Genomic DNA, 23,656 nt, shown 5'->3' on the forward strand with positions numbered 1-23,656 from the left:
TGATAAGAAACCTGTTTGTTGTTAACTCGAACATGAAGTTAAACACTTGTCTATATTTTCATTATTATTTGTAATTTTCTAACTGGTTCCATCATTTTGGTTGTTTATTATCGCAACATATTACATCGTATTATTTTGGCTTCTTCGAACTACTGTTCTCATCTTGAATTTTGTTAGTTTAATAACGTTTTGATCGATGTAACCTCTGATCTTTTCAGGCGTATCTTGTCAAACTTGAGAATCTTTTTTGTCAAATTTGGGATATCTGTGTTGAATTTCAAACGGAACCCCTTTACCATAGGGTTGCCCACACTGAGGATTGAACCTTTATTACTATATACAGGGTGACCCCCCCCCAAAAAAAAACCAGGACATTCAATTGTTTTTCTGAGTATTTTACAGTCAACGGAGAAAAAAAGGCCAAATACCCTAGTGTTTTGATGTGATGTTTTGAATATAATAAACTAGTTATGACCAAAGTTTCATTTCATTCGGACAAAACGGGGCCTGATTAGAGTTGGGACCCGTTTTTATTTTGGTTACACTGTATTACCACTATATATATATATATATATATATATATATATATATATATATATATATATATTCAATTTTTTTTACATAAGCAGTATGTGTTGCAATACAGTCATGAGCATGTTTTGGTTATTACTTATGTAAAAACAAATTGAAAATATACCTTGCTCTACTTTAGTATTGAGCACTCTTGTTTTAACTTCGTTATATTTCTCTGGAAAATAACAACCTCAAATTATATATATATATATATATATATATATATATATATATATATTTATTTATTGATGATAAGTAATAAGTAAAATCAAAATAGGTTTAAAGCTTCCAAATTTCATACTAGAAATGTCCCAAGGATCCGTGGCATAGTGGATAAAGTACTTGGTAAAATTTATTTGTACAGTTACACGAGCAACACTAAAAAGCCAATTGATGAATTACTTCGGACTTCTATCCAGTCATGGCTGATGGAATTTGCGTTAAATAAAGTGTTTTGTGCAGATTCTCGCGTTCGGCGGAAAGATTCTCAAGTTTGACAAGATACACCTAAAGACAGTCAAAACGTTTAACACTCAAGATGAGCACAGTAGTCCAAATAATATGTAAAATTAATCCTCATGTCAAACTTTCAGAAACAACATTTCAGCTGTTTCATCCTCCGTCCTTTTTCAGATGCAGCGTGTCAAACTCTGGAATCATCATTGAATTTTTAATCCAATCTTTTATTGGAACCATGTAGAAAGATTGTTAACATTTCGCTTTGCAGGCTTTGTGATTTTTTTTTTTTTTTTAGTTGTTAAATCGTCTTGCTGCCTTTGCTTAGGATTGAACTCAGAACCTGAAGGTCACCAGGATGTTAGTTTAAATGTAAAGGCTACCTTTGGGTTGTGAGTTCAATTCTGAGCAAAGGCGGCAAAAAATGTTAACAGAAAGAAAATTACAAAGGCTGGAAAATTGAATACAAACTAAACTCCCCAATGGTTCTAATAAACAGATAACGTTTGAAATTTCTATGACGATTTCCATGTTTGATACAAAGCATGCGAAGAAGGTCAAGGAGCAAAGCAGTTGAACCGTTATGACAACAACAGCAGCAACAATCCATTTGGACAGGAACAAAGTGTGGTGTCTGTTCTGATGCTCTCGGTCGGTGGAAGAGAAATCCTTCATGACTGAGACGATTTTTAATTTTTGTTCCTATCCAGTGCCCCTTTATGGGGAGCTGGATTTTCCCCCATATTAAAAACAGACCTTGTATCTAACTCTGCCTTTGTGAGGAGACAAGTAAGTAGGAACAACCACAATGAAAATGAGGAAACTGACATGAAAATTCTAAAAAATAATTACTATAAAAAGAACAGCCGATGCCTTGTTCTAGAATTGTCCATTGTTTTCCTTTTTTTTTCTTTTTTTGTTGTTGTTCGATTGTACAAAACGTTTCTCTTTCTTCCGTTCTCATCGTCTTATACATTCTACCATCTTTTATTATTTCCAGAGAATAGTCCCTATGCTATGTCTGATGATTTGGATTCGATATTGTTTGATGGTGAGCTATACAAATTCTTCATCTAGTGGACCCACTCTGTCTGTTTTCCTCGTACGATTCCCCTGTGTGTATTCCATTGCCATTCTGTAGACATCTGTTGACCAAAATTCTTGGCGCCAACAATCAATCAAATTCATGATTCATATTTTTGTGTATGCTTTCTTTAAAAATTTCTTGCTTTAATCGATGAACTAATTTCAATTTATAATAATTTTAAAATAATACTATACTCTCTCTCTCTCTCTCTATATATATATATATATATATATATATATATATATATATATATATATATATATAATGATTTTATCGTTATTGGATATTTTACCCTTCAGCAGACTATCCATTCACGTGAAATCACCTTTTTCTTCACCCTATTCCCTCTGCTTCACTTTTTGTTATCAAGTAAGATCTTTGACTTACTTGTAGTTTCATCAAATACTTTTGCAAGCAAAATCCGATCCCGCATTTTGCTAAATCCTACTCTCTGATGAGAAGGAAAGTATTTCTTCGAAACTCCGCAGATTAAGGACTATCCACTTATTTTGTGCTTCCTTTTTAAAATTAAATATGTTTTTAACTCGTTTTCAAATTGTTTTTTAACATGTTTTATTAACTACTTGTTCTTATATATATCACCCTCACTTGCTCTTTTCCCTATCTTTTTCTTTTTCTATCTCTTGACTCTCTCTTTTTCCATTTCTTTCTCTCTTTCCTTTCTGTTTTATGTTAGTTACCTTTTATGACGTAATCCAGTGCATATGGTGCAAAGCAAAATAACAAAGACAGAATTTTCTAAGTAAATGCGACTCCAGATCAAAGTGGTTTGTCTGTTATACACACCCATACACAAAAACACATGTATAAGAAGGCTGTAAGCCATGTGGAATACAGAGCATTGAAGTGACATGATGTATGAACAAAAACAAACAAACGAAAGTACTTATCTCTGAGTGGCTTCCGGGCCTTGATAAGTGGTGACCACCTTGTAAAAAAAAAAAGAAGTCTTCTTAAGATTATAAACCTTTCTATATCTATCTAATCTATTTTTTTTTAAACCAATCACATATTTCTGGTGCCAATTTACTGTTATTTTCAATTTAATTTTCTATGTTTCGTATTAATGATAAAATATATAAATATTCATACATAAGTGTATAAGTCTGTCGCAATGCAGATGCAGAGTTATTAAAGTGACTTACTCATAAATACGAAAAAATGAACAAAGTTCTTGCTAATTCTATAAATCTTCATGTATCTATTTATTTTTGAAAATCAATCACGTGTATAAATCATTAAATATATAATTACTGTTCAATATAACTGGGATTATAAATGTCTTTGATAATTTCGAGAATAACGTTTCTTTTTTAACAAGAAAACAAGCAAATACACATGTTCCCATGCAGAAATTTTATAGCAAGCCCTACTCTCCCCAATGGTTTACTTCCACATGTGCAGCTACCATCATGCAAAAGGAGCACGGATACCGCAGATTTAACTGACATAAATCCAGTTCAAACAGACAGAAGTATATAGAAGTCAGAAGTAACTGTGAGAAAGAAATAGCGACAGCTAAGAGAGAATTTACTGAAACCCCCAAAAAATGCATCGAAGCACAGAAATTAGGAGCTGGTGACTTCTGAAAAATCTATAACAGTGTAGTAAATAATGGGCAATCAACAATTCCCCGCTATCCAACAATCATGAGGTTGTTTGCACAGCAACCGAGAAGGCTAACATGCTTGCCAGTCGGTTTGCCTCCAACTCCACCCCATTAGCCTCCTCCCACTTTTTGGCAAAATATTTGAGTCCATAATTAACCAAGCTCTAGTCCATCACTTTACAGATGCTAAACTTCTGACTGACCAACAATATGGATTTAGGAGACCCCGTTTCACAGCAGACATTCTAACTGTAATCTCTGAGCGTATATACCATTCACTTGACAAAGCAGGAGAGTGTAGAGCTGTAGCTCTAGATATATCTAAGGCTTTTGACAGGGTATGGCATGAAGGTCTTCTCAGAAAAATCAGATCATACGGTATCACTGAAAGAATCTTTAACATAATTAAATCCTTCTTAGATAAATCCAGATTGTCTTCGATGGTCATACATCTAAACAATATGATATAAATGCGGGAGTGCCTCAGGGGTCGATCCTTCAACCTCTATTATTCCTAATATTCATAAATGACCTCCCTGACAAAATTGTCTGTGAGATGGGTATATATGCTGATGACACCACGCTCTATAACAGACACGACAAGAAAACAAATGAACGCATATCTAAAGAAATGGCAGAAACACTAGAGGATGACCTCCAATCTTTAGTGGAATGGGGACAAAAATGGATGGTCACATTCAATGCTGCCAAGACTAAACTTGTTTCGTTCAATAACTACAAGAAACCTTCTCTACCACCAATAGCAAAGGCCAAAGACTCTTTATCTGAAAGCACATCTTTTAAACTCCTCGGCCTAATGTTCACAGGAAACATGAGTTGGAACAATTACATTGAGAGCATTGCCAGGACCGCTGCTAAAAAGGTAGGTTATCTCTACTGTGCTAGAAAGCTACTAATGCCCGAAACTATCCTGTACCTCTATAAGGCCACCATTCGCCCATGTATGAAGTATTGTTGTCATATTTGGGCTGGTGCATCTGCTACTAGTCTCTCGCTCCTAGACAAGGTTCAAAAGAGAGTCGCCAACCATATGTATATATGGTAGCTTCCTTCAGTCTTAACAGACTATATATATCCACTGTAAGGGTGGCTGTGCATGAAATTTTTTGTGGCAAGAGATGTGTCATCTCCGACTATACCTCTCCTGAGTCTGTGTTTTTAAATACCAGTGGCAAGCAGAGCTTCAGGATGACTGGAAACAATGCCGAGATAAGCAGAGAGCACATACTGCACCTAGAACTTCAATCTGACGAGAACCACTGTGTCAATGTGATTATGCTGTATATATGTGTGTGTGTGTGTGTGTATATATATATATATATATATATATATATATATATATATATACATACGAGCAAACAGTTAATAAAACATGTTAAAAATCACTTTGAAATGAGTTAAAAAACATATTTAATCTGAAAAGGAAACACTAGATAAGTGGATATATATATATATATAATGGCTTTTTTTCAGTGTTGACATGTAAAGGTGTCTGCACATGAAATTTATGTGGCAAGAGTTGCGCAATCTCCAACCACAACTCTTCTGAGTCGACATTGTTGAATACCAGTGGCAAGTGGAGGTTCAGGACGACAGGAAACAAATACCGAGATAAGCGGAGAGCACATACAACACATAGAATTCCCAAATGGTTATCTATCTGGTACTAACCAGGCTCAATGTTGCTCAACTTCAGTGATCTGATGAGAACCAGTGTGTCAACGTGATTATGCCGTACATACATACACATATATATACATGGATATATGAGCATGTACATGCATACACACACACACACACATATATATATATAAGTATGATGATTAAAGTTAAATTCTGTAGAATAAAATATACATAAAAATATATTCAAATTAAGAATTTATTGCTTGAAACGAGGAATATATGGAAAAGAATTATATTTATTTCCTTAATCGATGGATTTTCAATAATCGCTCATATCATCAGAGAAAATGAAATGCTAAATTATCAGCTATGAATAAACATATTTTGCTCATCAGCCCATATATTGAAAAAGTTAATAAAGTTAATAAGGAGCTTTGTGTGTTGTGTATCCTGAGCCACCAAATTCCTCAAGAATGGCATTTGCTGACTTAGCTTTACAAGGCAATGATTCATCTCCACTTGGCATAAGGGTCTGTAGTGTTCGCCGGAGTTGGCAAGGTGTTTTCTGATTTTCTTGAGTATCTGCACTGTCGTGCCATCAGATATATACTACATATTCTCTGCCACGACCTTGTTCTGTCTGGAGTATAAAATCTACTTGGATTAGATCTGCCGTCTTCTCATCGGAATGTAACAGTTGCTTCTGTTGTCTACAGATTATTTCATGGTTCTTGCCCCACTGCAATGCTTAAATACTACCCTGTGCTGCAACTGAACAGACCAAACCTGTGACGATATACATTTACACTAGACCCTCCACATAATCATACAGGTGTTTGCTCAGATGTACCTTTTGCATTGTGTTCCACAGTCTTGAACATTCTGTCTCAGAATTATGTGAATGAACATGTATCACATTTTTTGGAGTTCTGTATTGGTTAACAACTGCGATGTTCATTTTATTTTATGCATTCCCTAATTAGCTTAGTAACCTCTGTCTGTTGCTAACGGTTTTATGACCATAGCATAATAATGGGGGGAAAATGATCTGAAAAAATTGCTTAATTTAAAACAAATACTGATTTGTCAGAATCCAAACTATTGACGACAATAATCAATAAACAGGTTGTCTGTACTTTATTGTGTAGATAGAAAAAAAGAGAGGAACTAAAACTCAAGAATCCATCTATGTTTCATCCAACTTGGTTTGGGCTTTTTTAAGAGTGAAGCTTAAAAGTAGTCCTTCACTACTTTTAAACTTCTCTCTTGAAAAAGTCGATGCAACAGTTGAGCGAAACATTGAGATATATTTTTGAGTTTCAGGGCTTCCCTTTTTCCATGTTTAGCTTATACTATCAGATTTATTTTATTCTTTTCTTTCTTGGCCCAGAAACAAAAGATCAAAGTGTAGTATATGTTCTGCAGATGCTGCAATCAAAGTAATATGTGGGGTCAACCTCACATATCAGACATTGATCTAGAAGCAATCAGTGTTTGGTCAATGTGGAAGAAACCCTTCATACCAATTGTCACTTTTAACACTGCCAGAGTGCTCTCTCGGGGGAGCTGGTTCCCCCCTCTCCTTCTCCTCACATTAAAAAACGACCTTGTGTCTAATTTGCTCTCGTGAGGAAGCAAATAAATACAATCCTTTGCCACAAGGTAAATGCATAGTAAAACAAAGGGAGATCACTCTTTTTTTTTTTTTTAAACTCTTATGAAGAAAGAATTCTTTAACGTATTGAACGTAGATTGACTCTGAAATCAAATGAAATGACACACAAAAATATACAAAATTCAAACACGTTCAAACCCTAACCCTAACCCACTCAAACAAAACTAATTTGCCTCCTCCCCTTAAGACTCGCGTTCACAAATATCTATGGGCTTAGAAGTAATCTAGATGTTGTAGGATTTTTTCTTCTAGTAAACTTCTTGGATGTCCTAGCATTAAATGAAACTAACTTACACTCCTCAATTTCCTCTAACTGCTTTAACATGAATTCCCTCTCTGTTTCTTGCTTCCTTTCCTGTACTAACTTGCAGAAGTATAAATGTACTGTGAACAGACATCTCGCTGCTCAATTCCCTATATTCCTCTGTAAAACACAATCCCAAATAGTCGCCCCTTATATTCCAAGTGGCAATATGCTTTGTTTGGTTTGTCATAAATCTAATATATAAAACAGCTATATGTCTGTCTGTCTGTCTGTCTCTATATTTTCAAACTCTATCTCCTCCGAAACTAAAAGTCGCAGAGCGGCGCTAGGGGTCTCAAATGATTCGATTTTTTACAGACCATTCTTTTATGGGTCTTTAGCTGTAAAAATTGTTTTTAAGGGGGTCAAAAATGGGTCAAAATTGTAAATATTGTTAAACATTTTGTATATTCATTTTAGTTTATTTTTTAATTTTTAAGTAGCTTATATGTTTGTCATGTTGACACAGTGGTAACGTCATCAGCTTATAATACTAGAGTTTTGGTTTCAATTCTAGCTGATGGTGCTTTAATAGTTTTTTTTGTTGTTTTTTTTTTTACTTTTGAAATCACAACTTTATAATAATATATATGAAATCTGAACAAATTAAAATATCATATTCAAACATATTTTACACCCGGGCAAAGCTGCACCCCCCCCCTCGCTAGTAAAAGATAAATATATAACGCTGTAAAAGGGAGATCACTCTTTTCCTTTATTTATTATGATTAGAAAATTCTGAATTTAGATCGCCTCTGAAATCTAATTGAATATTTCTTGGATTAATATTCCTTGTTTATAAAAGAGTTTAAAAAAAAAAAAAAAAAAATGATCGTTTCTTAGACCATATGCCACTCTTCTCCATCCCATCCAACTCGAAACAATTAATAGAAATCCATTCATAACTTTTACGATAATCTTCCAAACAGAACCCAATTAATAACAAAACCTCTCTTTGGTGCTAATTATTTTACAGGCCTTAATTTGCTCTCCCGTAGAATTTGACTTATGATGCAGGCCATATTAGTATCAGATACTAATTACAACGATTTTCCTATTTTCTGGCTTAATTATGATAATTACTTATTTATATACTGAACCTATTTTCTTTTTTTCTCCAGTGGCCCCATTCTAATCATGGTATATGCTAGAGACCTCCCAGATTAAAATCACATGATAAACAAGCCTAAAGAACATAACTCGCTCGAACCAATACCTATTATGGTGTTAACCTTGAGTGAATTATGCCAACTTCCTCCAAAGAAGGAAGTTTACAGGGATTATGAAATTTACAAGCTGTCTCCGGCCATATGTATGTCAGTCAGAGGAATATAACATGCAGCACCTAGCCCATCCTCCCATGCTTCTGTTCAATCTCAAAAGACAAAGGATACCCCTTGTAGTAGCAGTAATGCGTGTAATTGTGAGGCAAGGGTTGCGCAATCTCCAACCACACCTCTCCTGAATCGGCACTGTTTGAGTCCAGTGGCAAGGAGAGGTCCAAGGATGACTGGAAACAATGCTGAGATAAGCGGAGAGAGCAAATACAGAACTTGGAAGTCCCAAATGGTCACCCATTTAGTACTGACCAAGTTCAACGTTGCTTAACTTTGGTGATCCAGCGGGAACCAGTGTGTCAACGTGATTATGCCGTATATAGTACCTAGCATTCCCAAATGGTCACTCGTCTGTTGCTCAGGCTCCTCATCACTTAACTTGCCATATAATTCAATTTCTGCAGCTTTCGTGTAAAAATGTTAAAAGATTTCATTTTCTGGTCTTTGGGATAGAATCAAAGTGTAGTATCTGTTTTGTTTTCATTTTTTAGTTGTAAAAAACCAATAACAAAAGATGGAAGCTATGTCTCGTTGGGGCATAGCAATATTAGTAGCATTGGCAAAATCCTGTAATGGGTATTATAGTTGTGAATGCGTGTGTGCCCCAAAATGATATCGGGTCGATGCAAAAGTTATTGCGGATTTAAAATTTCATCTTGAAAATGAAAAACCGTTTTTCAAAATTATTAATAATAATAATAATAGCAGCAGCAGCAGCAGCTTTTGTTCTCTATAACTTGATTCCAGTTGTCAACTTGATTCCACCTCTTTCTTTTTATTTTTTTTTTATTACATTTTCACCTCAAACAAGGCACATTGCCACTTTGGTGTAGGGGGGCTACTATCAGGAGTAACATCTACTGGGGTACTATGTGGGGAATTGGGCAGTAAGATGTTGGTTCATGTTACACTTGAACTTCTGCACATGAACCGACATCTTGCTGCCCAATTCCCCACTACCAGCCCAAATATGACAGCAATACTCCATACATGGGCGAATGGTGGCCTTATAGAGGTACAGGATACTTTTGGGTGTTAGTAATTTTCTAGCACGGTAGAGAGAGCTTACCTTCTTTGCAGCGGTCCTGCCTCGGGTTTTATTTTTATTTTATTTTTATTTTATTTCTTTTTTTTTTTTTTTTTTTTTAGAACATGAACCGATATTTACCCTATCTTGATTTATGAAACGGGCTTCTTTTATGTACGTTTTTGTTATGAAAGTTATTACCGTAAATGAAATGGGGGAAAAGTTCGCCTTAATGCTATATATAAGATTTCAAACTAGTTAATATATCATTTTTATTTAAACAATTTTTTCACTTATATTACGCCAAACAAGGTATATTTCCATTGTAAGACATAAGGAGCTACTGTAAATTAGAGTCCATACCTACAGAGAGAATCTAAGTAGGGAGTTGAGCAGGGAGATGTTTGTTCGCATTACATTTAAATTTATTCATGTTAGTACAGTCAGGAAAGCAGTTATTCGTGGCAATCCAGCGATGCATTTTGAGGGTGTTGGCAATGGTCCTGTTGTCATAACTTGGATTGGTAGAGAGATCAGTAGGGAGGGAATTTCCAAGTCTAGCAGTTAGAGTAGAAGACTCTCTGGCATCAAGAGACCTCTACAGTGAAGGGGTCGGATTTTGCTGCCTTCCATGTCAAAGGAAGTACAAGTGCTACAAGTCCGTCAGAGCACATTCTATTAGAGTACTTGTATTGCGGCGATGGGACAGGTGTTGGAACTTGGTTGACAGTGTGGGACCTAGTAGATTAGATATTGATCGAATAGTTTGCTTTTTATTTTATTATTTCTTTTTATTTACTTATTTTCAGCTTCAGCTATATTTTTAGACGCTCCCCAATATTTATCCTATCTAACTGACAAAGCAGATTTTTTTCATGTACATTTTGTTATGAGAATTATTGTTGTCAGTGTCACGGAGGTGGAGGGTCATCTTAATGCTATGCATTAAAATGTAAACTAATTGACAGATCTGACATTCAATATTTTACATAAATTCAAAACGGTTTTCATAAACATTTAATAATATAAATAATAAATACTGACCCAACGGTTTATTTTATTTTTTTATTATTTGTTTTAGAACACTAACCAATATAGAGAGAAACCATAAAGTTGTCACACTACCAAAAACAACACTGTAGATTTATTTTAAAACTTTTATTGAAAAAATCAATTGATTATGTAGTAGAGCTGACATATATTTAATGTAGCCACCTTCAGCCTCAATCACCGCCTTCATACAAGTCTGGAATTAAGATCATGTGTTTTCCATAAGCGCTGGCGGGAGCTCGGCAGATGGCGGCAATAGGCTGGCTTTGGTGTTGTGGGAGGTCATGTTGGTGATGTTCTCAATGTATGACCAAACGAAGTAGTCCAGTGGATTCAGGTCGGGGGGGGGGGAAAATGGGGGAGGGCAGTGAGAGAAGGGTTCAAACTCGTAACACCCCTTCTGAAGCCAAGCCTGGGTTCCTTTGGACTTGTGGGCTGACGTTGAGTCCTGCTGCTACACCCAGGGTCTGCCAGCAGCCACCTGATTGCACCAGGGATCGCCACACTTTTCAGCATATCAAAGTATGCTGACTTCGAAGATGCGAGGTGGCATGATGTGGCCCTCACTTGAAATCACTTCAAAGACTATAACCGTGGCTGAAAAGTTTTTCATCACCCTGGGCACGTCCCTGTTATTCATGGCAATCCAGCGGTGCATTTTGAGGGTGTTGGCAATGGTCCTGCTGTCATAATTTGGATCGGTAGAGAGCATAAATTGTACAGCGATGCATCTCTGATCTCACTCGCTAAACATTGTGTTACTGTCAAACATGATAGAAGGCTCCTATCGCTCTTGGGATTTGTACACAACTGATCAACGAGTAGTTGTTAGGAAAATTGACATCACTGAAATAAGCGAAACATTGTCTTCAATGCTATATAAAAGATTTAAAACTAGGCATATCCGACATTCAATATTTTACATAAATTCCATATGGCTTTTCATAAATATTTACTGATATCTGTATATTAATATGGTAGTACCTTTAACATACATGCGTACGTATGTGTGTCACGGTTTCTAGATTATAAATTATTTGATCAGGAGATCTTATTTATTAAAATGAAGGATAGAAAGTCATAACATACTATGAACATTAAATTAATATATAGATATGCTAATTTAATGTTCGTAGTATGTTATTACTTCTATCCTTTTTAATAAACAGGATATCCCGATCACCGAAGATGTAATGTAAAAAAAAAAAAAAAAAAAAAAAATTATGTTGTGTTTGGGCCATACATGAAATTAAAATATACCTTCTTGGTCTTCTGGCTAAGATCCAAGGATAGTATCTGTTTCAGTTTGCAGCAGGCGTCCATACAATGGAAATATGTCACAGACTCCTATAAGAATATTGAAGATAAACCGTAATAACCAAATATATTCTGACACTACATTAACTTAGATAAATACTTTACAGTTTTAACAAAAGGGCTACAATAATATCGTGGGGTCTCCATTCATGCTGAACTTCCACAGAATGCCCAGCAGCAGTATATTACATATGAAGGATGCCGCTTTGGAATTTCCACAGGCCCTGCAAGTAAATTAGAAATACTGACCCAACGGTTGTCTAGTCTCATTATAAAAATACATCATCTGATCAAGGTATGAAAGTAGGACCTCCTTTCTCTTTGCACTTAATCCTCCACCATGCATGTTATTGTTTTTAAGATTATCTGAATGACTCATTAAACATATCATATTTCTATTTAAAAAAAAAAAAAAAAAAAAAAAAGAAGATCCATAGGTCAGATTTTCTATGAATAAAAAGGGTGCAGATTAACCCATTGATTTTTTGGAGGGAGTCAGGGAAGGGAAGAGTATGGTTGGATTAACGTCCGAGAAGATTAGTGATGATATGCTCAGCAAATCAATTAACTGTCTCTCAGTTTCGTTTCAAGTTGTCAGCTGAGGAATGTCGGATGCGTTGGGCAAACAAGAAATGCCACGTCTAAAATTATTGTTGTCGTGCATCTGAAACCAGCATTTTTGTCTCCCCCTCTCGTGTTTACATTATTGACAGCCGTGTCAATCCGTGAATCTTTCAGGAATGTGAACCTTGTTTATCTTTCATATTGTTTGGATTCGTCAAACTACTAGTATCATCTTAAGTGTTATTCTTACGACGTTTCGATCGATGGAATCTTCGACCTTCTTCAGGTGTATCTCGTTGAACTCTCTGGAATCTTTCTGTTGAACTCGGGGATCTGCACGGAATTTCAAACGGAACCTTTTATTTAATCCACGGGGATAGCATGCTTTCGTTCCATCAGCATGATTGGGTAGAAGTCCTAAGTAATTCGCAGTTGTATTTTGTGTCTCGCCCGCACTGAGGATTGAAACTTCAACCTCCAGAGGAGTGTAACTTACAGCTAAATAACCAAGTACTTTTTTTCAAACAAGTACTATTTTTCAAAGTTGTTAAAAAAAAAAAACAATCATATCAGTAAGCTTGCAATGGTTATAAGCAAAACGTGGAATAATTTTACAGGTAAAGAAAACAAATATAATATTTTGGGGGTTTTAAGATTTAAAAAAAAAAAAAAAAAATTTTGTTTGTTTTTAAGTTAAATCAAAAATATTAAAATGAAATATACTCCAATGCTTATCAGTCAAATTATATATATATATATATATATATATAATATATATATATAGTTTTTAGTTGTATCAAAATGTTTAACTAATTTGTGTAATAATCATTTTGATTATATCAGTATCTTTTTTTTGTTTTCTTTTCTTTTGTTTTTAGCTTCGGTACTTGTGCATTTTATAGACTGTGCTGAAATAAGAATGTTATTTAGAAAGCTATTCTTAACTTTGGGAGGAGAGGCTTTTTAGTTATATATTAAGTACTTGTGCAGTTTACAGACTGCTGAAATGAGAATGTTATTTAGAAAGCCATTCTTAATTTGGAGAGGAGAGGCTTTTTAGTTATGTATTCAGTACTTGTGCAGTTTATGAACTGAATAAGAACGTTATTATTTAGAAAGCCTTTCTTAACGGGGAAAAGGCTTTTATTAAAAACTATTCTGTACTTTAACAAAAATTTATTTTAATAAAAAAAAAATAGATATAGTAAAAATTGAATTTAACTTGAAAATCCAATTAAAAAAACAACAACAACAAAAAAAACAGCACGGTGCATAAACTGCACAAGCACCATTTATTCATTTTAAAATGATGGAGTTAGGGTTATTTAAACTGCTATTCTCACCGTCTTTATTTTTGTACACAAGAAAGAGTTTCTTGTGAAATGAGTTGCTGTGGTTCATTGGCAGTTTAAGAAGCTGGTTGCAAATGCTAGCTCCCGTATTGACTTCTAATAAAACCTTATGCTGTATATTTTTTTTTTATTATATTCATTTTGTATAAAAATTATATTTCATTAATGAATTACTAGTACTTAATGATAGGGAGTTACTTTCTAATCATTCTCTATAAATAATTATATTTTCTGAGAGTTTGAAAAGATTTGGTTTATTTCTAGGCTGTAAACGATCATATCAATTTTGATGCAATTCAAACAATACTAAAATTGTACAGTTACATCAAATTAGTTTTTATTATTATAATAATAAAAGGGATTTTAAATTAATTATTATAACTCGAAGAGTGATTGTAAATTTAAGCTATAGATATATAATATAAATCTGCTTTTTTTTTCTTTTAAGAAAAAAAAAATAGTTCTACCTACACGGCGTTGCCTGGGGGTCCTTTTATTTTAGTTTTTGTTTTGCTTATTGCTATCCCCCACCAACGTTTGTTATTATTCTTTTAATTAATTTCTTGTACGAAAATGTTTCCATTTTTATTTTTGAAAGATTTTTTTAATGAATATATATTACTGTTTTATATCGTTTTTTATGCCGTTTTATAAAATATTAAAATTTAAAACTCATCAATATTTCCAATTTTTTATTTTTTTATTTTGCTTTTAACTCTTAAATGTATAAGTTGTAAAAAAATATGTACATTTTTTGAAAAATAATTTAATGAATATTTTTTAAAGTCGTGTTCAAAATAAATTTAGTTTGACGTATTATAAAATGTTGGGATTTAAATCCCATTAATATTTTCAGTTTTTGTTTCTTTCACATTTATAAGTTTGCTGCCATAAGATGAAGTGAATGATGGTTTGTTTCTTATCATTTGTTTTTAATTTTTAAATATAATTTTATTTATGCAATTTTTTTTTACTATTTTAAGTAAATTATTAATTAATTGATAGATTTTTATTTTTAAAACGTTTTTACAAATCATGCTTAATGAAATATCAAAGTTGACGGCATAAAAATCAACTGGAATCTTAGGAAAATCTCCATCATTCCAGTAATCATGGGAGCAACCAGACTCATTAAAAAGAATTTAAAAAATCACCTGGCAAATATACCCGGTGAACCGAGTGCAGGAGAGATTCAAACAATTGCACTTAAAGAGACGGTTAGAATCTTGAAAAGATCTCTCGGTTAGAATGTATGAGATAGCAGATGAATGTCTGGCATCTGATTGGATGCCCTATCCCCAGCTAAAACAAGATAAGAAAATTGAAATTTTAAAAAAAATGAAAGAGAGAAATATTTGATAAAAAAAAAATTCAATAAATACAGATTAAAATTGATGGCTATAATTGATAGATGATCAATTTGATTATTTGTGTTGGTGTGTGTGTGTGTGTGTGTGTGTGTGTGCGTGTGTTTTTAGTTATATCAGACTCAAAAAGGTTGTAGATGCGATTACATGAGAACTAGAAGAGTGTAAGTAAAATGATTAACGTTTTTTCTTTTTTTGTGTGTGGGTGGGGATTTACACAAGTCAAGAAGAATGATGTTATGAAAACAAACACATTAAGAAGATTTGCATGCAAAGTCAATAGAAACCATGCAAGGCCAAATCGATAGATGTTCAAGTTGCTTTGGTTAACCATTGTTGAAATCACAATACTACAGTGACCCAGAAAAAAATGCCACCCATGGAATTCATTAATAAAATTCAAAATCCAACCATATTTGGTACAAATAAACTTCTATCTATGCCTGACTTGTCCACCAAGCTTCAATCTGTTGTTGTTGTTTTGTTTTACGGCATATCAACCCTTTTCAGGTTATTTAATGCCGAATCTGGTGATTTTGAAGAACGATTTTTTAATATAGTATATTTGTTTTTTAAGTCGTATTCTATTTAACCCATAGTTGGGACCCTAACAGGTGCTACCACTCCGGGTCAGAGTGGACCTGGGAGCAATGGCAATTAAAGGGTGGCTCCACACTCCCTAAGGCCTGCAAGCTGGGGCCCTCACCATCGGATATAGTTTAAGGTCATATCCAGGACCCAAGCTTCAATCCTAACTATCCAACGGTCTTTGTTTTATTACCTTTCAATGATAAGCACGTCTGAATATGATATGCAAACTTGTTAATAACTCTTACATCTTTCTGTCTCGGCAGTGTCCTGATTTTCACTGGAATGAATTTCCCCCACTCTTTATCGGTGCCTAAACTAAACATGGATTCCATGAAGAAAGCTATTTTCTTAAAATTGCACACCTATGAAACTCTCTTCCATTTGCCTACTTCCCAGCTAATTATAATATGGTCGTCTTCAAGTTCAATGTAAACAAGTTCTTGATGAGCCATTCCCTTTAAGTAATCCAATTTACCAAATTTCCACGACTAACAGTCGCTACGACATTGTCCCATTGACAACTGTACACTTATTAACCCTTATCCTCGAGTGGCCTCTGGGCCTTGATAAGTAGTGACTCCTTTGTAAGAAAAACAAAATATAGTCTAGGAATTGTTTTAGTAGATATTAACTTTAGATAAAAACCTGGGGTGTGAGTGTCTAATATATGTGAAGTCCATTCAGGATTACACCTCCTGCTAATGAGACATACACTAAAGTGTACTCTTATATTATTGAATCGTGATAAAAGAAAGACTGTTGGGTATTCATGAGTGAAATTTGGTGGACAAGTCAAACATAGACTGAAGTTTATTCCTACAACTTTTTCTAGTTCATTTTAGCGTTGTGTTCAAATAATGTTTTAAAAGAAACTCATACAGCATAGTTATGCAAGTTACATACACACAACAAAGATCAACATGTAGTATCTGTTCAGTCTGAAGAAACAATCCTATATTAGTCCTTCTCCTTCTTTCAGAAAGAGGCTAGATTTATTATTGCGTGTTACCTGCTTTCGTGCAGAGACGACTAGTGAAAAAAAAAAAAGATGCCTCTATTTTAATAGTATTTCTAGTTGGAATAAATGTTTTTAATGAATGTAATGGAAATTAATCCTTTCTGCAAAAAAACTGAAAAAGGAACATTAGTTAGTCAGAATAAAATATCGATCTAGCAGATGCATTGCTATTAAAGTCTGTCTTCTATAATCTGTCCCACTTCTTTTTATAAGTGTCTGTATCACTACTATAATATAATGATATAAAAAGAACATTGTGCGAGTTCGTTCTCTATGGACTCGAAAATAGCTGGGTCGATTTTTATGAATTTTTCACATGAAAGTACTTTATGTGGCCGGCAGTGTTCTTTGATAGGTTTTGTATTGAAATGTCTTTGATAAGTATCAATAATCGAAATGATCCGATGAAAGAAGTAACAGGCGATTTTGACCAAAGTTAACACCTTACACAGCCTAACATCACAAGTGCATTTGAGAAGTTTTATTACCACGCAAGCCGAAACATCCAACATACAGAATCAACGGAAGGTTCTTTAATATGACAGAGGCTCATTCAAAATTAATATTTTCTGTTTAAAACACAATTGCACCATGATACTTGACTTTGCATTTTAAACTTTAATTCAAGTTGTTATATATAAAATACATAATTTTATAAAATCAACATTAGGCTCTCTACAGTGCAATGTAGACTATAATGTATTGTGGATTAAGTCACTGCAGGGAGATATGTGAAGCTTCTTCCTAGTGTACTGCGATGGGTTCCCAACTAGAACATGCAACCAATCGATTTGATTGAAAAATTTCACCAAATTTCACCAATTTCGATGGCAATAAACATATACGGCAGTGTGAAACATTCATTAATCATCATTCAATCCCAGGTAACGTCGGGTCTCCCTGCTAGTATATATATATATATATATATATAGACGATTAATAAAACATTTTAAAAAACATCTTGAAAAAGAGTTAAAAACATATTTAATTTTAAAAAGGAAGCACAAGATAAGTGGATAGTCCTTAATATATATATATATATATATATATATATATATATATATATATATATATATATGCTTTTTTTTCTTTTCAGCATGAACAATTATTTAAAAATATTTTAATTGTTATTAACTCAAAATTTTAATTTTCTTTATTTCTTCGTTTTTCCTTTTTTTTTTTTTCTCAGTATTTCAATTTTTATCTGAAATATTTTGGTTCATATATAGTGTAAGTTTATTTTAATTCAGTAGAATTTCAAAATATCACTTGTCACTATTGCATTAGTTTAAAGTGTGGTGAATTTTTTTTTTTTTTAAATTTTTCATCTTCAGTACATAGGTTTTTATCAATTCCAATTAAGATTATTCCATCTGCTTTGATTGTGGATATTTACGCTAGAAGAAATCATCTTCATTGGAATCGGTAAAGTCTACATGCTGAAGATGAAAATCAAAACTTGTCAATTTTTTTTTTTTTTTTTAATCTTTTTATTATTATTATTATTATTATTATTATTATTATTATTATTATTATTATGATTTTTTTTTTGTACATACGTAGAAATATTGTGGAGTGTTGATTTTGTAACATGATTACAACATATATCATAAATTTTGTTATTCAACTGAGTTAAACAATATATAAAGATTATCACCATTTTCAATTAATAATAACTTATTGCTCCTTTTCTTTCTTCAGATGACACTGGTTACAGATCAGCTACCGAGAGCAGGTACAGCCGCAGTGGATCCCTAGAAAGAAATAGAAGCCATTCTGTATCATCAAAAGATAAGAAATCGTAAGTTTCTACCTTTGTATTTATTATTATATCTTTAAGCCTTACAAAGTTTGTAAACCTTATAAAGTTTAACCGTTATGAAGTTTATAATCTTTATAAATTTTATTAGCCTTCAAATGGTTATAAGTCTTCTAATGGTTATAAGCCTTCTAATGGTTATAAGTCTTCTAATGGTTATAAGCCTTCTAATGGTTATAAGTCTTATAAAGTCTATATGCCTTATAGAGTTTATAAACCGTATAGAGTTTGTAGACATAAATACAGCACTGTCTTTTTGACCGACTGCAAAAGACGTGTACATTTGTTTGAGACACATTTTTGATGAATAAATTCAAGGAAATTGGGTTCAAAACTATTTGAAATCAATCAAAAAGATATTGTTAGGATGAAAACTGAAAAAAGAGCCATGAGAAAATCTTTAAATTATCAAAATTTATCTAATCCTGCATCATTTAACTGTTTTAAATCTCATTAAAATCGTGGGCTAAAAAATATAATTTTAATGGAGGTTTAATGCCTTATCAGAAGTTTTGAATTAGTATTTAATATTCACTCATAAAAATAGTTTAATGGGGAGTTCAATGTTCTCCCAGAATAAAAAAATATTAATGGAGATTGGAAGTTCCATATATATATAAAAAAAAAAGTTAATGGAGATTCAATGTTCCACCACAAAAAAAAAATTTGATGAGGGTTGAATGTTCCTCATGAATTTTTAATAAATATTTACTGTTCTTTCATAACTTTTAATCCCTCATGGATTTTAATGGAGTTTTAACAATCCCTCATGACTCTTAATTGAGTTTTAACGATTCCTCAGAAAAAAAAAGAAGATATATGTGATCCCATTAGAACATGTATATCATTTCTTCCAAAATTCACACTTCTATGTTTAACAGCTTTAAAGCAAAACAAATGCATATGTGTATGAGTATGGTAGTTGCCTGTGAACTAACTACTTTTTGGTTATAAAGCATAGAAAATTAAAATTTGATGGTGAGACCCCCAATGAAAGATTTTTAATTATCTGTTCCCACCCCCGCCCACCTTTTTTCCTTTGGCAAAGCATCTATCAGCTGCCATTTGGTAAAACATGCAGCGTAGCCCATGTTTACATTACTATTATGAACCTGTTCCAAGATGGGTACATCAGCTAGTGTCATATCGTAGATAAGAAACTCTCCTGAAAAAGAGGTTATTTTTTATGCTTTTATTTGAAGTTGATCTTAAGCAGATACAAAAAAAAAAAAAAAAAAAAGGAAAGATGTCTTGCTTAACTTGTTTCTTTTAATATCAAAGGTTAAAAAAGAAGAAAATATGAGAGCAGCTGTCAGAAGATATTCAAGTCTATCAGATTTTTTTTCTTTTTTTTTTTTTCCATTTTCTTTTATACTTCACCTTCAAGACAGGTTTTTCCATCCATATTATTTGCATTCTTTGGACTTCCATTCTCATCCTGAGTGTCATTTTCACAACGTTTTAGTCGATGTTACCTTCAATCTTTTTCAAGCATATCTTGTTAAACTCGGGGAATCTACATGCAATTTCAAGCGGAACCCTTTATTCAATCCACAGAGTTAGCATGCTCTCGTTCCGTCAGCCATGAATGAAGTAATTCACAATTGTATTCTTAGTGTCGCCTCCACTGAGGATTGAACTTTCAACCTTTAGAAGAGTTTTACTTAGAACTGAATTTTACTTAGCACTTTATCCGTTATGCCATAGGTCCTTGTGGATAATTCTAGTATAAATTTTGGGAGCTTTAATTTTTTTTTTTTTTTTTTTCAAAATGAAAACTAATCCAAATAATTCATCCGCATTTAAAATAATAATAAAAAAAAAACTTAGCTGATAATACCACAAAAATGTAATTAATTTTTTTTTTTCGCAAGGTCTGATTTTTTTTTTTTTTTTAAAATCGACTTAACACAAAAACCTAGCCTACTGGAGAGAAACGGATGCCATTTCCTGATTCCGCAACGCAACAATATTCTAAACCAATTGTAGAAATCTAAACAACATTCAAAAACTAAAAGAATGTTGCCCATTGTAATATATTCATATTATTTCGATTCTTCGGACTACTGTTATTATTTTGAGTGTTATTTTCACAACGTTTCAGTTGATATAACCTTCAACTGCAAGGACTCATGGCGCAGTGATAATGACACAAAAATGTAATTGATTTTGTCATCAGATCTGATTTTTTTTTTTTTTTTTTTTTTTTTTCAAATAAACTTAGCACAAAAATCTCACATAATAGAGAGAAACGGATGTAATTTCCTGATTCAGCAACACAAAAATATCCTAAATCAGTTGTAGAAATCTAGACCACATTCAAAAAGTAATAAATACGAAATCTGCATAAATTAAAATATTATTTTTAAGTGTATTTTATGACTGGGCAACGTCGGGCAACTTGCTAGTGTATAATAAAAATTGATCTTTTGATGAATTCATAAATTTTGTTCCCTGTATTCAAAGTGATTTAGATTATAAATAAGTGTTTATAGCTCTTGTACTGCACTGTTGAGCTATGCATAAACTTAATTACACAAGTTATATTTAAAATAAACATTTATACTTGAAATCTAAAATATATACGTGCGTTGTTCTAAAAGTAATACATCCTATTTTTAAACTTAAAAAAAAAGAAGAAATGTTGAAGCGCTATGAAAACAGAGGTGATACCATTAAAAATGGGCAACAATTTGTGCTCCAGAATTTATTTTTCTACATAGTCACCAGCATTCTCGATGCGTTTTTGCCAGTGATGGGATGATGACTGTGCATGGGTGCTTGGAGCCTGCTTTGTCTTTGACATTTCTGTTGTTACTCTGAAATCGAAGAACCCATCTCCCAACTTTGTTGACATCAACTGCATCAGCTTCGTAAACGTTCAACAGGCGCCGGTGAATGTTGATCAGTTCAATTTTTCTGCATCAAGGAATTCAATGACGCATCTCTGCTTCTGACTCACGTCAATGACGGAGTTGCTTTTTTAGAGTCGCACACGTCAATATCTGCAACAGAGAGATGAAACTTTCAGGTCATGAATGCATAAGTTCAATCAGCATAACAATGCAATTTGCAATCCCCATTCGGGAGAAATAAAAAAAGATATGAGGCATTACTTTTGAAACGTCCCTCATATATCATAAAAAATATTGTAATATTAAAAGAAGAAATTTAAAGCCTATTAATAGATTAATGTTTTTCTCAGGTATTAATACACTTTATTTGTAAAATAGTAAATGTTATATATATATGCAATAACCTGGCTGCCCGGCATTGTCCGGGTGTTTGGAGGTGTGTGTTCAGCAAAAAAAAAAAAGAAAGTGATAGTAAGCAGGTGGGCTCGAACCCGTACCGCAAAAGGAGGAAAAGAACGTGAAAAAAAAAAGTGACATCTTTGCTGTTGCATCCATCGCCAAACCAGAAGTGGCGTAGGTTTAAATTAAGGCTAGTCTATCGAAAAGAGTGAGTGGCTTTCCAACATATCGGCGAAAAAAAAACAACCCTTCCCTGTAGAAAAGTGCCCAGTTGAGAATGAAGGAATTAATGTTCTGGGCCAATTTTTTTATATTTGTCGTCCAAAGGGTCGAACTTCAAGATGATACTGATCTCGTGAAAATCTGTCATCTCTGTCGAAAGTTTTAGGCAGACATAGACATACATACATACATAAAAAAGGCTTCCTTCAGTCTTGACAGACTATGGATACCCACTGTAAGGGTGCCTGCGCATGAAATTTTTGTGGCAAGAGTTGCGCAATCTCCAACCACCCCTCTCCTGAATCGACATTGTTGAATACCAGTGGCAAGTGGAGGTTCAGGTCAACTGGAAACAAATGCCGAGATAAACGGAAAGCACATACAGCGCCTAGAATTCCCAAATGGTCACCCATCTGGTACTAACCAGGTTCAACGTTGCTTAACTTTGGTGATCTAACGAGAACTGGTGTGTCAATGTGATTATGCTGTACATAACTACACACACACACATACATACATACATACATACATACATTTAAACAGACAGGTGAGATTTATATTATAGATGAGGGTCATTTCAAAAGTAAAGCCTCCTGTTTCTTTTTTTGTTTTTGTTTTTTCAACTGAAAAAGTTGAAGAGCTACGAAGATGGGAGTGATACCAAAAACGAGTTACCTACTGTGATCCAGAATTTATTTTCCACATGATCATCACCATTCTCAATGCACTTTTGCCAGGAATTCAATGATACATCTCTGCTTCTGACGCACCTTCATGAGAGTTGTTGCTTTCTTAGAATTTCACACTGTCAATATCTGCAACAGAGATATGAAACTTTCAGGTCATGAATGCATAAGTTCAGTCATCATAACAATGAAATTTGCATTTCCCTTTGATCCATTCAGGAAAAAATAGGAGGCATTACTTTTGGAACGCCCCTCATAGATTATAAAGAATATTATAATATTAAAAGAAGAAATTTAAATCCTACTAATAGATTAATAGTTTTTTTGTTTTTTTTTTAAAATTTTTTAGGAATTAACACTTGAAAAAAATGTTAGTTTAAACCTAGCTACACCTTGATCGCAGCCAAAAGACCAAGGAACGAGAGAAAACTTTAAAATAACACTAGTCTTTTTCTATTTTTCTCCGCAATTTTTTTCCAGTCATCCTAGATTTTTGAATGCCACTAGACTCGAGCAATGTCGATCCAGGAGATGTACGATTGGGAGATTTAGCAACCTATGCTTTACTGTAAATTCACTATGCAGACACACTTACATGAAGTATCCATTGTCTGTAGAGATTGAAAGGAAGTCCTTTAAGTAGATAACCCAGAGAGAGAGAGAGAGAGAGATAGAGAGAGGGA

General features: G+C 33.4%; 1 protein-coding gene and 1 pseudogene across 50 annotated transcripts in view; one reads left to right on the forward strand and one right to left on the reverse strand.

The window, feature by feature from the left end:
• Window positions 1-23,656, forward strand: part of LOC145252497 (uncharacterized) — a 957,520-nt gene that overhangs the window by 592,328 nt on the left and 341,536 nt on the right. For 42 of the 50 annotated variants that reach the window (XM_080111966.1, XM_080111941.1, XM_080111971.1 and 39 more), the window contains 2 exons: window positions 2,030-2,080; window positions 18,694-18,793. In XM_080111966.1, coding sequence (XP_079968092.1) covers window positions 2,030-2,080; window positions 18,694-18,793 — 151 coding nt within the window. The remainder of the gene's footprint in view (window positions 1-2,029; window positions 2,081-18,693; window positions 18,794-23,656) is intronic. The other 8 variants (XM_080111950.1, XM_080111946.1, XM_080111954.1 and 5 more) reach the window with 1 other exon arrangement.
• On the reverse strand, window positions 22,664-22,780 carry LOC145252895 (5S ribosomal RNA; annotated as a pseudogene).

This window comes from Euprymna scolopes, chromosome 29 (genome assembly GCF_053919585.1).
Source record: "Euprymna scolopes isolate OS-2025 chromosome 29, ASM5391958v1, whole genome shotgun sequence".
Classification (NCBI taxonomy): domain Eukaryota; kingdom Metazoa; phylum Mollusca; class Cephalopoda; order Sepiida; family Sepiolidae; genus Euprymna; species Euprymna scolopes.